Genomic DNA, 22,217 nt, shown 5'->3' on the forward strand with positions numbered 1-22,217 from the left:
AATTTTTTTTCATAGCTTGCCGACCCCCATCTAGATATATGAACAATTTTGAAAATCATAACCAAAAATTTCTTTGGCCCATGTTTAATCTGTAGCTGTAATTAAATGAAAATAAGTTTGAGTGGCTTTGAAATATAATTTGAAAGCAGACAATTCCTACAGGGATTACTGAGAATATGGCACACATTTAAAATGCCTAAGTACCATTGGTTTTACTCTGTGAAACCTTAAAGCTTCTTCCCCCCTCAACTTCACTGCATTTCACATCATCTTCCTAACTCAGTTCCAGAATTTAAGCTTTCCATGCTTTAAAAATTGGTGCTGAATGAACTGCAGCCCAGGACAACTACAAGGGAATCTCTGAGGATGGCACATGCATCTGTACTGTCTAAAAGGTCCCCAAGATTAATGTACTGCCTCTAGCCTCTAAGAAAACACACAGAAACAGCAAACCATCACCAACAACAACAAAAAAAGCAAAGTAAAATAAAAAAAGAGAGGGGGTTTGCTAGGCAGTTATAATTCTATTTTAAGAAACTCTGCATGGGTTCTGAAAAACTCAAAGCTCTTTTCGTCGTAGTAGCAGGTGGCCTTCAGGTAGGGCAACCAGAAGTTCCACCTACATAAGACAGTCCATGTTATCCTGGCACAATTGGTAGTAATGCCACTTTACTCTCACAGGTATCCCGGTGTGGACCATATAATGTACACGTATTAATAGTAGTCTGCCTCTTCGGTTACAATAAATTCTCTCACTGAATGACAATCCAAAAACTGCTACTGTGATCTCTGGTACTAAGAGTCACAAGCAATAAAAATAAGACAACTGAGCATAATCAGTTCTTTTAAAAGTAATAAAGAAATATAAGCTGAACTCTTTTCTTTAAAAATTCTCTTCCCTTAAGCAGTATCATCATACTGCCATATTTTTGTGGCACGTTTACAAAGGAATTACAAATACACGATCGCATGTGAATTTTATAGTAACTCAGCTAACCAAGGGAGTCATGCAGAGGCCTGTTTTAGCATCAGAGCGGGTACGCGAACAGGACCCTTTCAGAAATCATTAGATCAGAGCATCACCACTGTTTCTAAAGGTAAATAAGCTTCCACAGCACGCGTGCGCGTGCACACAGACACACACACACACACACACACGCACAAATATAAGTTTGGAGAATTAAAGGAGAGGGAAGATCAAAAAATGGCTAGGAAAAGCGATGCAGAATTGCAGACGCCCTTGTATTTCCTATGATCAGGTTAACAGTACTTGCTCTATTTATCTATAAAAAATGTTCAAGTCACCTCACACAGGTTGGAGAAATGCTTTTTAAAGAAATGTTCTCATGACAAATTCCTGAGTGTATAATTTGCATTACCCCTTTATAACAAATGTACACAATTTTTTTTTTCTTTTTGAGATGGAGTCTTGTTCTTGTCGCCCAGGCTGGAGCACAGTGGTGTGATCTCGACTCACTGCAACTTCCGCCTCCCAGGTTCAAGCAATTCTTCTGCCTCAGCCTCCCGAGTAGCTGGGACTACAGGCACCCTCCACCACACTTGGCTAATTTTTTTATTTTTAGTAGAGATGGGGTTTCACCATACTGACCAGGTTGGCCTTGAACTCCTGACCTCAGGGGATCCGCCCGCCTCAGCCTCCCAAAGTGCTGGGATTACAGGCGTGAGCCACCATGCCCAGCCCAAAAATTTTAAAAATATGTATCTAAGAAGTAGAAATTCAAGGCCAGATGAGCAAATTAGTACATTAACTAACTTCTTCATAGGAAGAATTTTTTTAAAAAAAGAAATAGAGATGACTGACGCATGGCTAATGTATGGGAGGCTGAGGCAGGAGAATCGATGGAACCTGAGAGGCAGAGGCTGCAGTGAGCTGAGATCAAGACATGGATTAGAAGACTTGTAAGGTCTTGTTAACATTGTTAAGAGGGCAATACTCTTCAAAACTGATCTACAAATCCAACATAGTCCCTGTCAGAATCCCAGGTGACTTCTTTGTTCTGACAAGTTGATTCTAAAATTTGTATGAAATTGCAAGGGACCCAGAATAGCCAAAACAATCCTGAAAAAGAAAGGAGGGGCTGGGTGCAGTGGCTTACACCTGTAATCCCAGCACTTTGGGAGACTGAGGTGGGCAGATCACTTCACCCCAGGAGTTCGAGACCAGCCTGGCCAATATGGCAAAACCCCATCTCTACTAAAAATACAAAAGTTAGCCGAATGTGGTGGCACATGCCTGTAATCCCAGTTCCTTGGGAGGCGGAGGTTGCAATGAGCCGAGATCGTGCCAGTATACTCCAGCCTGAGCAACAGAGGGCGACTGTCTCAAAAAAAGAAGGAAAAAAAAAGCAGGACTCAAACTTCTTGATCTCAAAATTTACCACGAAGCAATGTAATCAAGACAATGCAGCACTGGCATAGCAACAGACATACAAACTAATGCAACAGAACTGAGAGTCCAGAAACACATCCACATATCTGTGATCAACTGATTTTTTTTTTTTTTTTTTTTGAGACGGAGTCTCGCTCTGTCGCCCAGGCTGGAGTGCAATGGTGCGGTCTTGGCTCACTGCAATGTCCGCTTCCCAGGTTCAAGCGATCCTCCTGCCTCAGCCTCCCAAGTAGCTGGGATTACAGGTGCCCACCACCATGCCTGGCTAATTTTTAGTAGAGACAGGGTTTCCCTACGTTGCCCAGGCTGGTCTCGAACTCCTGACCTCATGATCCACCCACCTTGGCCTCCCAAAGTACTGTGATTACAGGCGTGAGCCACCACGCAACAAGGATGCCAAAACCATTCAATGGGGGAAAGAATAGTCTTTTCAAAAAATGGTGCTTGGACAACTAGATAGGCAGTCACAAGCAAAAAAAATGAAGTTGGACCCTTAACTTGAACCACAAACAAAAATTAACTTGAAAATGCATCAAAGATCTCTAAGTAAGAGCTATAAATAAAACTCTTGGAAGAAAACAAGGGTAAATCTTTATGACCTCAGATTTGGCAAAAGATTCTTAGGACATAAAAAGCATACTCAGCAAGAGAAAACATAGCTCGGACTTCAAAGTTTAAAACTTTTGTGCAAAGATCATCATCAAGAAAGTAAAAACAGCCCATGGAATGGGAGAAAATATTTGCAACATATATCTGATAAAGGTCTTGTATTTAAAAAATTGTCGGCTGGGCACGGTGGCTCACGCTTGTAATCCCAGCACTTTGGGAGGCCGAGGCGGGCAGATCACAAGGTCAGGAGATCGAGACCACGGTGAAACCCTGTCTCTACTAAAAATACAAAAAAAAAAAAATTAGCTGGGCGTGGTGGCGGGCGCCTGTAGTCCCAGCTACTCGGAGAGGCTGAGGCAGGAGAATGGCATGAACCTGGGAGGCGGAGCTTGCAGTGAGCCGAGATTGTGCCACTGCACTCCAGCCTGGGCGACAGAGCGAGACTCTGTCTCAAAAAAAAAAAAAAATTGTCACAATGCAATAATGAAAGACAGATAATTCAACTTAAAAATAGGCAGGGGAAATGAATAGACATTTCACCACAGATGATATTAAAAGGGCCAATAGGCCGAGCATGGTGGTTCATGTCTGTAATCCCGGCCCTTTGGGAGGCCAAGGCGGGTGGATCCTTTGAGGTCAGGGGTTCAAGAGGAGCCTGGCCAATATGGTGAAACCCCATCTCCACTAAAAATACAAAAATTAGCCGGGCATGGTGGCACGCGCCTGTAGTTCCAGCTACTCAGAAGGCTGAGGCAGGAGAATGGCTTGAACCCAGGAAGCGGAGGCTGCAGTAAGCTGAGATCACACCAATGCACACCAGCCTGGGCGACAGAGCAAGACTCTGTCTCAAAAAAAAAAAAAAAAATTTTTTTTCTTTTTTTTTTTTTTAAAAAGGGCCAACAAGCATATGAAAGATGCTTAACATTATTACTCATCAGGGAAACGCAAATCAAAGCCACAATAAGATACCACTTCACATCCACTAGGATGGCCAGAATTAAAGTAACAGTAAGAGTTGGTGAGAATGTGGAGAAATCAGAAGTCTCATACACTGCTGTTGGAAATGTAAAATGGTGTATCCATTTTTAAAATTAGCCTGGCAGCTCCCCCAAACGATTAAACATAGAGTTACCATTATGACCCAGCAACTCCACTCCTAGGTATATACCCAAAGGAAATAAAACATGTCCACACAGAAACTTGTACACAAATGTTTACAGCAGCTTTATTCATAATAACCAAGAGGTGGGGGAAACAACTCAGATGTCCTTTATTGGATGAATGGCTAATCAAAATGTAGTATATCCATACAATGGAATCGTATTTGGCCATTAAAAGGAATGAAGTACTGATATATGCTACAGCGTGAATGAAATCTCAAAATATGCTAAGGGAAAGAAGCTAGCACAAAGGACCTCACACCATATAGTTCATTCATATGAACGTCCACAACAGGGAAATTTACACAGCAAGTATTACTGGTTGCTTAAGGCTAGGGGGTTGGAGGAATAAAGGACTGACAGCTAACAGATACAAGGTTTTCTTCTGAAGTGATGAAAATGTTCTAAAATCGACTGTGGTGAGGACTGTACATATCTGTGCATATATTAAAAAGTACAGAGTGCCACTGCACTCCAGCCTGGGCGACAGTGAGACTCCGTCTCAAAAAAAAAAAAAAGTACAGAAATGCACATTTTAAATGGACTAACTATACGGACTAACATGGCCGTAGTGGCTCACGCCTGTAATCCTAACACTTTGGGAGGCCAAGGCTGGTGGACTGCCTGAGTTCAGGAGTTTGAGACCACCCTGGCCAACATGGTGAAACCCCATCTCTACTAAAATATAAAACAAAACAAACAAACAAACAAACAAACAAAAATTAGCCAGGCGTGGTGGTGGGTGCCTGTAGTCCCAGCCACTTGGGAGGCTGGACAGGAGACTCGCTTGAGCCTGGGAGGCGGAGGTTGCAGTGAGCCAAGACCACACCATTGCACTCCAGCCCAGCCTGAGCAACAGAACAAGACTCTGTCCAAAAACAAAAACCACAATAAAGCTTTTCTAGGCCTAATGAAATTAGCCCAGGTCACATCCTCTTCTACCTTACCTGTGTGAACAGACCAGTTGTGGAAATAGCTAAATCACCTGTCTAAACACTGACTCTGTACTCCAGTTGCTACTGAAAAGTTCCCCCAGTTAACCGTTTTCTGAAATTGATGTTCTCTAAATCAGGAGTCCCAGACACTTGGGCCACGCCGCACAGCACGAGGTGAGCAGTGGCAAAGAGAGCACTGCCATCTGAGCTCTGCCTCCTGTCAGATCAGCAGGGGCATCAGATTCTCACAGGAGCACAAACCTTATTGTGAACTACGCATGTGAAGAATCTAGGTTGTGTGTTCCTTATGGGAATCTAACGCCTCCAAAACCACAATATCCACAACCAACCCCCAATCCACAGAAAACTGTCTTCCATGAAACTGGTCCTCGGTGACAAAAAGGCTGAAGATTGCTGCTCTGAAGTTCAAGTATTTACAGATGAAATAATCAATGTCTTGGGATTAGCTTCAAAATAATTGCACTGGGAGGGCTAATAGATAAAACTAGACAGGCAATGAGATAATAGCTGTTAAAGCTGAGCAGGGTATACGGGGACGTATTTTACTGATCCCTATTCCATCATGTTTTTAAATAAAAGCAAGAAGTAATATGTAATAGTGTTAATAATTATAAAACAACTTGTATCTTATTATAGAAGCCAAGCAGAACTGATTATCAAATATTTTCTTATCTAAAATTCATAACGACTGGATGAAAAATTTCAAAGGCAGTGTTTGTGCATGAGTAAAAGAATAATCATATATCCAAAAATAAAAATGTATTTGCAAAAGAGCCAATCAAATATCTTGTACTAAAGTCTAAATCCCTTCTAATTATCAAAAATAAAAGTTGCCAATATATACTTACTGGAATCAGGCATAATGCGAAGGTCGCCTTCTTTGTAATCATCTAAGAGTTGGTACATGTACAAGACAGGGTCTTTCTCATAGGTAATGTAAAACCATGTGTTCATGACAGGTGCACGTGCTAAGACCATTCCCCTCCATTCATCTTTAGAACCATCCTCTGTCTCAAACATATGTTCCACTGCTTTGCCAATCATTGTGTCTGCCAAGTGTGCATCGCTGATTCGAGTTGTTGCTGGGGATTTAAAAAAAAAAAGAAAAAAAAAAGTTGACAAAGTGTTTCACTGATTACCGACTATGAAGACTGAATTTACTAAAGAAGGCTACACCTGAAATTTTGTCCATGCAATGTATTAGCAAGCATCAGAATCTGGGAAAGCTTTAAAAAGTACAAAAACCAAAGATAAACTACTGGGCCCCAGCTCAGAGATGGATTCAACAGGAATAGAAGTATTTTGTCCCAAGTCAGTTAATTGAAAAAAATATGATTTTTATTTTTTTATTTTTCTGGACTCATCTGCTCTTGGTTCTGTACCCAAATCAAAAGTTTTAATTGTTCATTCAAGGTATAAAATATTTTTTGTTATTGTTTACTTAACAGTTAAATTGTGAGATAATTTCAGACTTACAGAAGAACTGCAAAAATAGTAGAGTTCCTGTATACGGTTCACTTCGCTTCTCTTGTATTAGCACCTTATGTAACCACAGAACGCAGAACGTTTATCTAAAACTTAGAAAACTTATTCAAGGCACAGAGGTCCTTTTTTTTTTTTTTTTTTTTTTTTAAGAAATTGATGTTTGTTTTCCTTCAGTCTTATTTCCATTTTTTAATTAAGGCATAGGTTTTTACTCTCTTGCTCCTACAATCTTATTCTTCACTGCAACCAAAGTAATCACTGTGTCACTGATACCACATTGTGTGATTTAAAATGTTCCCATGCCTTCCCTTCATAATTTGAAAAACAACCAAACTGCTCACCATGGCCCCCAAGCCCTAAGCCATCACACCTCTGCCCTCAAGTTTCCCATCTTCCTCCTCATTGCTCGTGCCTTCTCTACTCTGCTTTTCTTCCTCTCCCATTAGGACACACTCTCCTCTGCCTGATAAGCTCTTCCCCATACCTTCAGAAGAACGGCTCCTTTTGGGGTTCTCCTGACCAACAAGGTAGCCCCACAAATCCCAGTCACATTACCCAATTTTACCTCTTAATAACATTCACTGTGATCTAAAGTTATCCCATTTTATGTTATTTGTGTACTTGTTAGTTGCTTGTACACCCCCATGAAAGAGACCTTCCACCTTCCCTTTCTTGTTTTATACCTAGATCATAGCAGGTCAGTGTTTTGTATGATTTAATCAGATGCCCCGTGTGGTTGGGAGCTCAGGTCTCTGAAACGATAGATTAACGGTCCTAGCCCTTAATATTTTTCAAAAGTGGTGAAAATTATCACCTTCATCTTTTTAATACTGGAAAAACTATGAAGGATCCTATTGGTTTTAAGACTTCTCCAATCCACAATTTTAGATAACTTTCTTTATACAAAATTAAAACAATTATCTTTAAAAAACAAAAAAAAAAAAAAAAAAAAACAATTAGAGACAAGCACGGTGGCTCACGCCTGTAATCCTAGCACTTTTGGAGTCCAAGGCGGGTGAATCACTTGAGCCCAGAAGTTTGAGGCCAGCCTGGGCAACATGACAAAACCCCGTCTCTACTAAAAATACAAAAAATTAGCCAGGTGTAGCAGTGCAGGCCTGTAGTCCCAGCTACTGAAGAGGCTCAGGTGGTGAATCACCTAAACCCAGAAGTCGAGGCTGCAGTAAGACAAGATGGCGCCACTGCACTCCAGCCTGGGCTATGGGAGTGAGACCCTGTCTTAACAACAACAACAACAAGAACAATTAGCACTCCTATTTTCCCCATTCAACAGACTTCTATTTCTGTTAAATCGAAAGAAACAAAAAAGTTAGATTTTCTTGATAAATGTATTGCTATTCAATTTTATCAGCATACTCTAAACATATATGGTTGGTTTTAAGTATGCAGTAATAATAAAAAATTACATAGAATTCCCCTGTGTACGACACTGAAAAAACCCCACTAGTTTCTTAAAGCCAGTAGATCTCAGACTACTAGATCTCAGAACTCCCTGTGCATTCTTAAAAATTATTGGCTGGGCACAGTGGCTCACGCCTATAATCCTAGCACTTTGAGCCCCAGGCAGGAGGATTGCTTGGGGCCAGGAGTTTGAGACCAGCCCGGGCAACATAATGAGATCTCGTCTCTACAAAAAGTTAAAAATTAGCAGGGTACTGTGGTGAGCGCCTGTAGTCCCAGCAACTCGTTGAGACAGCAGTGAGCCCTGATCACACCACTATACTCCAGCCTGGGTGACAAAACGAGATCCTGTCTCTAAAAAAATAATTAAAACATAAATAGAAATTACTACAGACCTAAAAAAGCATCTGTTTACATAGATAATGCCTACCAATATTTACTACTTCAGAAAATAAAAAACAAATCTAGAAACATTTATTTAAAAATACCTACATATCAATGTATTTTAAATTAAAAATAACTATTTCCTATCAAAATATATTAAGAAGAGTGGCTTAATTTTACATTTTTGCAAATCTCCTAATGTCTAGGCTTTAAAAAGAACAAGTAGATTCTCATATCTGCTTTAGCACTCAATCTGTTACGATCTGCTCCTTTCGGTTCATGTATAAAATCCAGCCTCTCAAAGATATGATACGGAAAAGAGTATTCTAATTGTCTTTCAGATAATTCTAGATATTCTTATATGAAACCACAAAATTCAACAGTTAGCTCCTTACAGGTTAGTTACAATGCAGAATCTGAAACCATTAATAAATCTGTCATACTGTTACATTAAAACTCATGTCTCCAAAACATATAAAGAACTCTCACAACTCAATAAAAATCAAATAACCTAATTAAAAAATGGTCAAAGGACATGAGTAGGTATTTCCCCAAAGATGATTTATAAGTGGCCAACAAGCACATAAAAAGATGTTCAATATCACTAATCATCAGAGAAATGCAAATAAAACAAAATAAGGTATCGTATCACACCCATCAGGATGACCACTATGACAAAAACAGTAAATAGCAACTGCTGACTAAGGGATGGAGAAGTGGAACCCTTGTATACTGTAGGCAGGACTGGAAAATGGTACAACTGCTGTGGAAAACAGTATGGTAGTTCTACCTAAGAAATCAGAATTACGATATTAAAATTAAAATTATAATTACCATATGATCCAGCAATCCCACTCCTGTGCCTATATCCAAAACAACTGAAAGCAGGATCTCAAAGAAATATCTGCATATCCACGTTCACAGGAGCGCTATTCACAATTTTACATGGTACAATTTTACATTCTACCAAGAGGTAGAAGCAATCCAAATGTCCAGTAATGGGTGAACAGATAAACAAACTGTGGTATATAGATACAATGGAATGTTCTTTTCAGCCTTAAAAAGAAAGGAAATCCTGTCACACGTTACAACATGAACGAACTTTGAGGACATTATGCTAAGTGAAATAAGTTACTCACAAAACAAATCCTGTGTGATTCCACTTCTATGAGATACCTAGAATAGTCAAATTCATAGAGACAGAGTGTAGAATGGTGGTTGCCAGGGGCTGGGAACGGGAGGAAAGGCATGTTGTTTTGTTTAATAGGTAGAGAGTTTCAGATTTGTAAGATGAAGAAATTCTGGAGATCTGTTTCAACAATGTGAATGTACTTAACACACTACTACTGAACTATACATTTAAAAATGGTTAGGACAGTAAATTTTATGCTACGTGTTTTTTGTTTTTTTTTTTTTTTTTTTTTTTTTTTTTGAGACGGAGTCTTGCTCTGTCACCCAGGCTGGAGTGCAATGGCACGATCTCGGCTCACTGCAAGCTCCGCCTCCCGGGTTCACGCCACTCTCCTGCCTCAGCCTCTCCGAATAGCTGGGACTACAGGCGCCCGCCACCACGCCCGGCTAATTTTTTTTTGTATTTTTACTAGAGACAGGGTTTCACCGTGGTCTCGATCTCCTGACCTCGTGATCCGCCCGCCTCGGCCTCCCAAAGTGCTGGGATTACAAGCGTGAGCCTCCGCGCCCGGCTACGTGTTTTTTTACAATTAAAAAAAGTAGTTAGTCTTGCACTTTGAATAACTCTTTCACCAATGCATGATCTGGTACCATGCACTGCTCATAAAGAAAATATTGTGTTCACTAAGTTATGCAAATCTTCCAAATAGATAGTGGGAAACTCCATTGTTTAACTGAGAAAAAAAGAGTGAAAAGCGCGAATTACAGCTTAACAATATGAAAATATTTCTGACCTTGCAAATCTCCTGAATGGGCTTCAGAGAACCCAAGGGTCCCCAGACCTTGCTTTGGGAACCACTGCTCTGTGACATCACATGCATTCTGGCTGACTTTTTTCTCCAACTTTAGCTTAAGAAAAACATAATTTTAATTATACTCTAATGTACTGCCTGAAGCAATTGCTTCCTATGTAAAACATAAGTGAAGAGCAAGTAATTTTTTAGACTAAAGTAGTTTGATGCCAAAGTAACTACTGTTTTGGCCATTACTTTCCATTTCAATGTCAAAAACCGCAATTACTTTTGCACCAATCTAATACCGTGAATACTAAAATTAATAGCAACTATTAGCTGAATTAGGCACATATATTGCTGATTTACATAAAAGCTCTTGGGTTTCTTTTTATATTGCTTGACTGTTTACAAAATCACTATTGTTGGAAACTGAGATAATCCCAAACTACAAACAACATGGAACCCTTAGTCCCATCATCAGAGATACCTGTACAGTTTCTAACCTTCGATGACAGAAGGACCAACAACCACAGGTCATGCAGCAATATGCAGGGAACCTTCAAGTGAGCTACTTGTCATCTCAGAAGGGGCAGAGACTAAAATTCTGCTAAGATTCTTAGTATGTTAAAGTTTCTTACATGGGAAATGGATTAATGCCATGATCAAGAAGAAATGTAGGATGTGCATCAAGAGGAAGAGCAGGTGTTCAGTCACACTTAAGAATAATGAGAATGTTGAAAATAACAAAGATTTAATATTACTTTTAGGAGTAATAATAAAGATTTAAATTTAAAGAAAGATTTCTTTGAAAACTGAACCATATTTATACAGATGAGCAAAGATTTAGCATTTGATATCTAAAGAGAAGACAAAAACAAATTAACTTGCTACTAAAGCAGAATTAACTTCCTAAGGAAACTCATTATATCCCAAGGACACAATGGCACAGTCTGAAGAAAAACAAAGTGAGGAGACTGAACTAATTTCTTCCTGTGACAATTTGACCCCAAAATTCCTACCTCCCAAGTCTAGATCTGCTGAAACTTTATTATTTAATGGTATAGACTTATGAAGACAATTCTAAAAGTATAAACCAATATTTTAAACAAGAGCAGCATCACTGTAAGAAGAAAATATTTCAAAATAAATACTTCAAAAAAAGTAATATTAGTTTGGGTGTATCCCACCCTACTAATAAAATCAGTAATTATTATTTACCTTAGACCTTATGCCTTAAGGAACACTAGAAAGGCAAAACTGACACTGTATGACATTTAAAAAGAGCCATTCATTTCCATAAACATTGTTCAATCAAACTCTGTGTATAATAAATATCACGTTTTGGTTGTTTAAATTTTGGCTCAAAGTACAATTATCATTTACATTGTACACAAAGATACACTTTCACAGAAAGATTCTAAAGGCACAGCATTCTCTTATCTTTTGTATCTGATGAGATGAGATTAACACATAGGATATTTCAGCTACTGGTAACCTTACCCATCAGAGTCTAGAAAACAGTGAGCAAAAATGTTAGAAATAACCATATTATAAATTATTACATGGCAAACTTCTTCGGGGGAAAATACACATCTCTATATTCCTCACACAGTTCCTTGAACTGCTTAGGATCCGTTTTTGTGGTTTTCGGTGATTTAATACAATGTTTATCAAGAGGGGTGCTTGTGTTCCAACAAAAGTGAAGTATTAATAATGTAAAATAATAAAAAAGCATCCATTTCAATATCATTTTTAAAGCACATAATGCACAAATTATAAAAAGAACTTACCAACTCTATCAGGGAGGACTTCAAGCGCAGAAACTCTTTCATCTTTATTAAGTTCTAGTCCATAAACACAGTCAAATCCATCGTATTTTATAAGATACAAAGAAGGATTTACAGGCACCTGGTCCAGAACGGTTCCTTTCCACTGGGTAACAGGGCCATTCCCCTCTTTCCACCCATGCTGAATCCTGCAGCCTACGATGTTCCGCCGGGGCTGGGAAACAGGTTTGCTCGGACCCACACTGCTCCGATGTTTTCTGTATTCACACATATACACACATAAGGTATTATCTCAAAAGTATGCATGCCTAGATCTAACATAACCACTGGCTAGCATGATCTCATCACAGATGGTCCCAAAATATGTACAAACTCATGTTTGCCACATTCCTGATTCAGGTGACTCAAGGTGGTTGTCTTCTACCCCTGTACCAGTGGTGGTTGAGTGTGTAACATGGTATGTTAGTAACAGGAGCTTGTTGTGCACCTCAACTGTGTACAGGCAGAAAAAACTACTAGTCGATAGCAATTTAAGCCCTACTATTAAGCATCAGGTTATCAGCTTTCTGACTTTATTTTAATTCAATCAACTCAAAATTATCCAAGTTAATTAAAGAAGGACTGATACATGAAATACATGTTATCAATAATCATACAGGTATATAGCTTTATATAATATCCACTTCAAGTTAAAAAGAAATGTATAACTATTCAATTTCACCCATTCCCGTGCCCAAATAATTCTGCCTGTACAGGCTTAACTAATAAAAATAAACTAGACAATTTTCTCTTAAACTGAAGTCCAGACTAGCTTGTATCAATGCACTATAGAAACATTACTTGTCTAGAAAACATATAATCTTAAAACTGAAGTTTATAACAAACAATGTAATATTAAAAATTATTGAAACATCAAACTACTTTTTTTCTGGTTTATTATTAGCAATTGAAAAATCTACATAGAATGTTTATAAATAATACACCTGGCTCTTGATATCAGGAAAAAATCTTCATTTCACCTTGAAACCCTGGCTTCTTGGATGCAAGCTGAAGGCCAAAACCAAGATAACAGATGCTGATATATGCCAAGAACAAAAAGAGCTGAAAGGAATTCCCTTCCTACAGTTTTATGGGTATAAAGCTCTCATTTCGTACACCATGAATAAAAGTGATTAATATCTGACATATAACACAAACAACTTTTAGAGAAACAATTTATTGTAGGTTGTAATGGTTAAAACTAAAATTATATATTTTCTAAATAGAAATAATTTACTCTAGACTGGTAACATAAATTTAGCTAAGTCAGAGGGGAACAGGCCATAAGAGACAATAAGGAGTACTCGCCGCAGAAGGGAAGCGTCTCCCCTGGGGTGAAAAACTAAGCAAGAGGGTCTGAACCTAACCAAGGAGACTGGGAAGGAGATTCACAAGGTTAAGTGCAAGACTGTAAGGCCAGAAAACCCAGGTCTGCCTAAGCCCCTCGGGACTGTGCAAAAACCTAGCAAACCTTCCTTCCAGAAAGACAAAGCCCCTCTAAGTACACAATCCTTACTGACCAGAACAGGACCACAGGGTGAGGAAAGCAGGATTCAGGCAGAAATGAGGGTGGCAGGTCTCAGAAAGTATGACAGAGGTGGCTACACAGAAAGGTCTTAAGCTAGGAAAGCCTTCTTGGAATCCTCTCATTTACACGGGTCTGGAAGCATCATGGTTGGACAACATACGAAAGTATTTTGAGGAGGAAAGAGACTAACAATGTGACAGATGTTCTGACAGGCAGGAGCAGGCCTCGAAAACAGGCTCATTAAGTAGATGAAAACTACTATCTAGCACTGAGCAAATGACAGAAGCCATGAAATAGAAACTGTGATGATTAATTTTATGTGTCAACTTAACTGTGCCACAGAGTGCCCAGATTAAACACTGTTCGTGGGTGTGTCTGTGCATCTGAATCAGCAGACCGAACAAACAAGATGCCCTCACCAATGTGGGTGGCCATAATCCATTCTGTCAAGGGCTTGAATAGAACAAAAGGTAGAGGATGGAGGAATTTACCCCTTTTTCTTCCTGCTGGCCTGCCTGAGCTGGGACATCAGTCTTCTCCTGCCCTTCGACTGGAACTGGAACCAGGGGACCACTGGGTCCCCTGGTTCTAGGCCTGCAGAATGAATTCCACTTCCAGCTTTCCCGAGGCTTGGCTTACAGACAGCACTCCACGCGACTTCTCAAGTCTTCAAAATAGCATAAACCAATTTCCTCATAATAAATCTCCTTCATATTTTATCTATTTCCCAACGCTTCTACTTCCCTGGAGAACCTTAACGTAAGAACATATATCAGAAACAGAAAAGATGAGAAATGAGATCGCTAGACAAGAGAAGATGTGAGAACTACCAGACAAAGTAAAGAATCAATAATTTGAAATTTCTTTTCAGAAATTAAGACTAGAAGAACATGAGAAGAAACAGACACCACGGGAGTATGTGAGGAAAGTGGATGATGAAAAGGGGACAGACGGGGACAAAAGTAAAAAGAATTAAGAGATGGTAATAAATATTCCACCTTCTGTATAATAGAAGAACCTAAAAACTAAAATCAAAGTTCACAGAAGAGAGAACTAAAAATTGTAATTGAAGAAAACATTCCTGAAACAAAACACTTGAATGTACTAATGCACCCCGTGGGAAAGCCCAGAATGACTGGCGCTAAGGCATATCCAAGTCAAATAAATGAATTTTAAAGAAAATAACACCCTTTGGGCATTTACACAAAAGGACCAAATCATGTGTAAGGGATAGACTCAGAATTTGACAGCAACACTCTATGCCAGAAGGCAACAGAGTAACAAACTTTAGGTTCTCAAGAAAAAGAAAATGTGAGCCAAGGATTTGTTCATCAGCCAAGAATGTACAGACCTTCAAGTATAAAGGCCTCAAACAAAACCGTACGGAACATGTCAGAAGGCAGGGGATACTGTTCTTATAAAGTTACATGACAATGAGCTTCAGATAATCAAGGAACTCACAGAGAAGGTTCAGTACAGCACTGAGAGGAATCAATGAATACATTTAACTGTAGAACAAATGGTGGCAAGGAGAGACAATAGTGTGTAACTGTTAGCTGTTCTGGTATTTCAAATTTAACACAACTCTCAAAAACAGGAGGAAAGAATATGTAAAGCAGAATAAGTATAGTGAGTGTCTTATAAAACTCAGATCAAAAAAGAATTAAAATTAGGACTGTAGAGAGAAAGGAGACGACAAAGAGCTAAATTCAGTATTGTTCACAGTAAGGAACCAATACATATATGACATAAAAATAAACAAAAAGTCTGTAACTTTACTACTCAGAGGTAGAAGAAAGTTGATTTCTAGACATCTGCATAATCTCTAGGAATATACAATAACATCCAATTGGCCTCTTCAGGAAAACAGCTGGTGAAGGAGATTACATTTCCACTTTAGAATACAAGAATCCTTTGTAGCAACACTTTTTTTCTTAAACTGACAACCAGTTACGTATCTTCTTTTGATTTCTAAGCAAAAGATCCAATGAGTTACTCCCTGTACAGGATCAGGCTTTCTTCATATTTAGTGCAAAGGCTAAGGTTAGTTCCCAAACCTCAGTAAGGATAGAATTCAGTCATGTGTCCCATTTTGTAATTTACACAGACATTCCATGATTACTACCAAAATTATAAGCAAATATAGCATCTTCACCCATATAGTGGTTAACTTTGTGTGTCAATTTGGTTACACCACAGTAGTCAGATATGTGGTCAAACACTACTCTAGATGTCTCTGTGAAAGCATTTTTTAGCTGGAATGAACATTTGGATAGCAGACTATGAGCACAGCAGACTGCCCTTATAATGTAGGTGGACCTCATCCAAGAAAAAAACTGGCCTCCCCGGAGGAGGAAGGAATTCTGCCTCCAGACTGGCTGTTTGTGCTGCAGCTTCAACTCTTCCCTGGGTCTCCAGATGGCTGGCCTACCCTGCAGATTTTGAACTTGTTCAGTCCCCACAACTGCATTAGCCAATTCCTTAATATAAATCTTCCCCGCTTCCCTCCCCATGTGTTTCTCTCTCTCTCTAGAGGCATGAAATTTTCTACCCTTGATTTTCAAGAAAACCAACAAAAATGTGACCTATGACAGCAGAATTTTTCGTTGTTGCTGCTCCCTCCTACACTTGTTAGCAGCATTCCTCTGTAAATGAGTTATCTGCAGTTGCTCCTGATAATGGCTAGAATCACATTTCAGAATAAGCAGTTTTCATACTAGACACCTCCAAGGAGCAAATAAGGTCTCCTCCCTCTTGAGCATTATACAAGGGGCTTGTATCTGGCCAGGAGTCCTCCTCAAACTGGACCCGGGGTCCTTTAATTCTGAGAATGCATATTCTTCCCTTTTGAACTGATTTTATTTCCTCATCTTCTTATTAAGAGTTAGCTTTTGCTGTGGTAAATGATACTGTGAGTCTCATACTTAACATTTTGTTCTGCGTTGTCTACCTGTATTGTTTTCATTTCCTCACTTTCCTCTCTGCCTTCATCTGCGCCACTAGCATGACTGAAGTTTCTTTCACTAAATAAGGCTTCTAATGCAAATGATGTACCTTATTTCTAATCTTCCAGCAATTATCTTTAACTTTCCATATATTATACCTAAACTTTCATTTTTCTATTAAAAGCCATGATTAATCAAAACCTATACTTTTCATCCCCCAACCAAAGCAACACTAAAACCAAACAAGAAAAAATCCTTAGTAAAAGAAGAAAAACTTAAAACCTTAGTGGCTAATTCTACTGCATTGCTGAAATGTAGACTTTTGTTACAAATTGGTATTTTTCATTTTGCTACTATCTTAAAAACTTTTTAATTCAGAAACAAGAAAGGTTTTTTGGTTGCTTTTTGCGTAGTATCTTCACATTTTTTTCTCATGTATATTCTGTCTTCCTAGATACATCCTCTGGTAATTCTTTCAGGTAAAGTTCAGAAATATAAACTTGGTAGATTTTTGCAAGCCTCAAATTATTATTTTGCCCTCATCCCTGAATTGCCTAAGTATACAAATCAGGTTCAAAGTCTTTTTCCCCTCAGTACTTTGAGAGAAAAAAAGCTTTCATTTTATCATCTAGAATTACAGACGATAGAAGCCAATCTGATCCTTGCTCCTCTGAGGGGCAATTTTCTCTTCAAGGTGTTTTATTTTATTTATTATTATTTTTTGAGGGAGTCTCACTCAGTCACCCAGGCTGGAGTATAGTGGTGCGATCTCAGCTCACTGCAACCTCCGCCTCCCAGGTTCATGTGATTCTTGTGCCTCAGCCTTCCTAGTAGAGTAGCTGGGATTACAGGTGTGCACCACCACACCCGGCTACTTTTTGCATTTTTAGTAGAGACAGGGTTTCACCATGTTGGTCAGGCTGGCTCAAACTCCAGGCCTCAAGTGATCCGCCCCACCTCAGTCTCCCAAAGTGCTGGGTCTTCAAGGTGTTTTAGAATTTTCCTTGTTCCTAGATTCTAAAATGTCACAAAGACTTGTGACATGTGTTTTTAATTATCCCTCACAAGAAGTTGGTCAATCTAAAGAGAGCAAAGCAAAATTATCACCCATTTGTAGTCTGGATTATTCTCCTCCTCCACCCCCTTCTGAAATGTCATCAGACAAATGCTAACACTTCTAGATCAATCCTCCATGATTCAACTGCCCTCTCATACTTTTCATCTTGAAGAAATTTTTAGCTCAATTGTTAGTGAATTAAGTAAACTCTACTTTCAGCCTATTGAATATCTTGCATAATATTTTTAATGTCTTTGTTATCATATCTCGAATGGTTTTTCCTTTTAATGAACAGGCTTTCTGATATCTGAAGATAAGTTTCATTTTTTCCTGATTCTTCTAGGAACTCTTTAGGATCAAGTCTCCTCTGTTTTCTACACACACATGGTGATTCCTGGCTTGTTCTTCTGTTTTGACTAGTGACCGTCTTTTATGCTTTTAGTGCTCTAAGATGCCTCATGATTCTTGGTGCTCGTATTTGTAGATGCAAGTCAAGATGAAGTGGCATTTGTAGATACAATGTATGTCTTCAGCTCAAGTCAGATTCTCTGGCCTCTGAGCAGTAAATGCAGGTTCTGATGACAGAAGCCACGACCCTGGTAGCTGCACCAGAGGCTAAGTGACAGGTATCTTTAAGTCAAGAGGAGGTTAAGCTGAGCATCTTCTGTTCCAATGCCAATTCTGTACAATCAATTTTCTTATCCTTTTAATATTTGGTGACTGTACTCAAGCCATTCTATTGTCCAGCCCTTACTATCTCTGATCCTGGCAGTATTCTAAATCTAGTTTATTTACTTGTTGGCATCAGAGTTCCTCAGTGGAGTCTTGATATAAACTTGTTCCGATCTGCTTGAGATCTAGAAATTTCTTAGTGTTCTGGTCTGCCAGCAGGATGACCTTTTTATATTAACAGTAACAAAACAACTTAGAATTTTGATAATTTCATCATAATTTGTACTAAAATTATGATGAAGTACTATTTTCTATCTGTGTATAAAAGGAATAAAACCTTTCTAGTGATTAGTTTGGCAGTTATCTGTCCAAAGCCTTACCATTTGGAGTTTCCATTGTTCCGTGAGTCCACATCTACAAATTTATCAAAAGAAAATAATAATGTGCACAAAGATATTGCTAATACAGGAAACTAAACAAATAAAATGTTTAACAATAGGCCCCATTAATTTAAGAGCTCAGAGTGTATCTCAATGATAACTACATACGTATTAAAAATCATGAAAAAGAATTTAATTTTAAAGAACTGGGGTCTTGCTTTGTTGCCCAAATTGTCCTCAAACTCCCGGGCTCAAGCAATCCTCTTGCTTTAGCCTCCCAAGTAGCTGGAACTATGTAGGGGTGCCTGCCACCATGCCCAGCTAATTTTTAATTTTTTGTACAGACAGGGTCTCACTATGTTGCCCAGCCTGGTCTCAAACTCCTGGGCTCAAGCAATCCTCCCACCTTGGCCTCCCAAAGTGCTGGGATTAGAAGCGTGAACCACGGTACCCAGTCTTAAAATCTTTTTATTTTAAAAACCCACAAGTGTAAAAAATATGACATGAAAAGTTTTTATACACAATCCTTACAGGTACGTAGGAAAAAGTTTTTTTTAAATATACATTAAATTATTAACGATCTCTGGGTGGTGGCATTATAAATAAGTTTTCTTCCTCTCTGTTTACCTATGTTTTCAAAATTTTCTACAACTTAAGTATTTCACTTTTGCAGCCACATAAAACACAACTGTTTTTTCTGAGACGGAGTTTTACTCTTGTTGCCCAGGCTGAAGTGCAATGGTGCGATCTCAGCTCACCGCAACCTCTGTCTCCCCGGTTCAACCAATTCTCCTGCCTCAGCCTCCTGAGTAGCTGGGATTACGGGCATGTGCCACCACGCCTGGCTAATTTTGTATTTTTAGTAGAGACGTCATGTTGATCAGGCTGATCTCAAACTCCCGACCGCAGGTCATCCGCCAGCCTTGGCCTCCTGAAGTGTTGGGATTACAGGTGTGAGCCACAGCGCCCGGCAGAACACAATTTTTAATTACTGCTACATTAATGCAATGCGTATACTAATTCGGCAAGAAATTATATATAAAAACATATTTGCATATTTTAAGGATGGCAATTTCTATATTTATTTCTATTGCCTTTTTGTGATTCAAGAGCAATTCTTCTTTCAGAATTAATTTTATTGTTTCCAAAAGAAGGATTAAAGAGTATCTGTTATAGATATTATTTCTGTCCAGTTTGTTTAAAGGCAAAGGAAACAACGGTAATTTTCCCCTCAAGACTGAAGGCAAAAAACGAGTAATTAGAATAATATACTAATTGTTAAAATCAGGAGTCCAGCCTTTCCAGTTATGAGGCTTGAATGCACAAGCTGCTCAGCAGCCAAAGTTCACAAGGAAGAGTATTTAAACCAACCTAGACTGTGCTCACTACTAAGAGCACTGAAATATGGAAGCTGTTAATAAATTTCAGTTCTTCCAACTAGCACCTACTTGAAGACAGGTTTAGATACACTAAGAATATCTGATGTTCGATGTAGATTATTGAAGCTAGGTGAGGAATGACAAGATTTATGATATATTACTCTATATTTTTATGTATACTTAAAATTTCCCACAGTAAAAAGTTATTTATATATTGAACAAGTTCCTAAAAGAAATTTTAATTTCTAATCACCTATTTGGAGTTCTAAAAAATAAAAAAAATAAAAAACTATTAACAACAAAAGTTAAAGCTTACTTACATGAGTTGAAATAGTGTATATAAAAGCAAACTACTAGGAATTACTAGAAAGGGAATAAAATAATCAAACAGCCTTTGGTCATATCTGCATCATTCAGTCTAAGAATATCCCAAATAGAGAAAAGTGATTAGCAACTTAAATGTGATTTAAAATGAAGGTTCTTTGAATATAGTGATTTTTATTTAAATACTCTCTGGATATATGTATTGTTAAAAGCCCTTCAATCTCTTATATTTTCTTGGGAAAGAGTCTAAAATATTCTTACTCTCATTTACCAGTTAGTAACATCGCCTCACAGAGCAATACTGTAAAACAAATACCAAGATACTTCATTCAATCTAGGACATCTTGAAATGCAGCCAGAATTAAACATCTATAACCTCTTTTCTTGTTTCATAACTCCAGAAGCTATTTCTTGAAACAATTCCAGAAAAAAAATAAAATGATCAAAAGGTATTTAGCATCATTAGGGATAAACTGGTATCTGTGTAATGGCTAAAACTTTTCTTGTAGTTTGAATGTGAGTAAATGGTGAACAATTACACAGCACTGCAACGACCTTTCATTGCTATAATTTTGTGTACTAATTTCCAACCACAATTTAACTTAGTTCTCCGATGTGCTTAAGATACCATTCCAGGGCGGGCGCGGTGGCTCCCGTCTGTAATCCCAGCACTTTGGGAGGCCAAGGCGGATGGATCACCTGAGGTCGGGAGTTTGAGACCGGCCTGACCAACATGGAGAAACCCCGTCTCTACGAAAAATACAAAATCAGTTGGGCGTGGTGGCACATGCCTGTAATCCCAGCCACTCGAAAGGCTGAGGTGGGAGAATCGCTTGAACCCGGGAGGTGGTTGTCGTCGTGAGCCGACTGCACTCCAGTCTGGGCAACAAGAGCAAAACTCCATCTCAAAAAAAAAAAAAAAAAGATACCATTCCAACAATGATTTAGGCCACTGCTTCTCATACCTCAGCTTTGGCATGCATGTGAATCATGTGAAGATCCTCTAATGAGATTCCCCAGACCAGCCCCCAAAGCCTCTTGGATTCAGCAGCATGAAGAGGAACAAAAGAATTCCTATAAGCTCCCAAGTGCCAAACTGATACTGCAGCCAAACCACAAACCACACCTTGGGTGGCACTGATATAGAACAAACACTATGTGTTCATGTTCTCAAAAAAGTAAACTAAGATTGTAGGAAACATTATGTACTCTTCTCAATACTTCAAAGAAGTTCTGAAAGTACCATCAGTTTGTGCTGAAGTCTTGTGTTGAAAAACCTTTTTAGGAGTGCAAAAGGCTTATTGGGAAAATAAAAAATAAAAAAAAAAAAAAAAGGAAAGGGAAAGGGAAAGGAAAAAGACCTTTCATCTTTTTACCTAGACTCCCTTAATGGCTTGAATTAACTCCTATTCCTAATTAGCATTTAAATATCTAATCTTGGTAGCCAACATTTACAGACATCATACATGTTAAATTTTCAACAATCACAATTCTACCACATACTTGTAAATGCCTGACTGTCATACACTGTACACTAGGTTGTAAGGATTAATTACTGATACTCTTGGTCTATTTGGTATTGTAACAAAGCAATTCTCCTACTCTGGGCTACAGTAGATTTTAGAAGACTGGTTAAATCAAAATAACTGTCTTTTTGCAAGATGCAAACCAGAAAGAGAGAAAAAAACCTGCTTTGCTGGTAATTGTTATTCAATAAAAGTTCTATACCAAGTACTGTCACTTCCCAGATTAAAA

General features: G+C 38.6%; 1 protein-coding gene across 7 annotated transcripts in view; it reads right to left on the reverse strand.

Moving 5' to 3' along the window:
* SPIN1 (spindlin 1) overlaps nt 1–22,217 on the reverse strand; it is a 91,096-nt gene that overhangs the window by 3,874 nt on the left and 65,005 nt on the right. For all 7 annotated transcript variants that reach the window (XR_004029089.1, XM_030808406.1, XM_030808659.1 and 4 more), the window contains 2 exons: nt 12,142–12,395; nt 5,984–6,217 (listed from right to left, as the gene is read on the reverse strand). Coding sequence is in view for 6 of the 7 variants with exons in the window: in XM_030808406.1 (XP_030664266.1) it covers nt 5,984–6,217; nt 12,142–12,395 (488 nt within the window). In the remaining variant the exon portion in view is untranslated. The remainder of the gene's footprint in view (nt 1–5,983; nt 6,218–12,141; nt 12,396–22,217) is intronic.

This window comes from Nomascus leucogenys, chromosome 1a, assembly GCF_006542625.1.
Source record: "Nomascus leucogenys isolate Asia chromosome 1a, Asia_NLE_v1, whole genome shotgun sequence".
NCBI lineage: Eukaryota > Metazoa > Chordata > Mammalia > Primates > Hylobatidae > Nomascus > Nomascus leucogenys.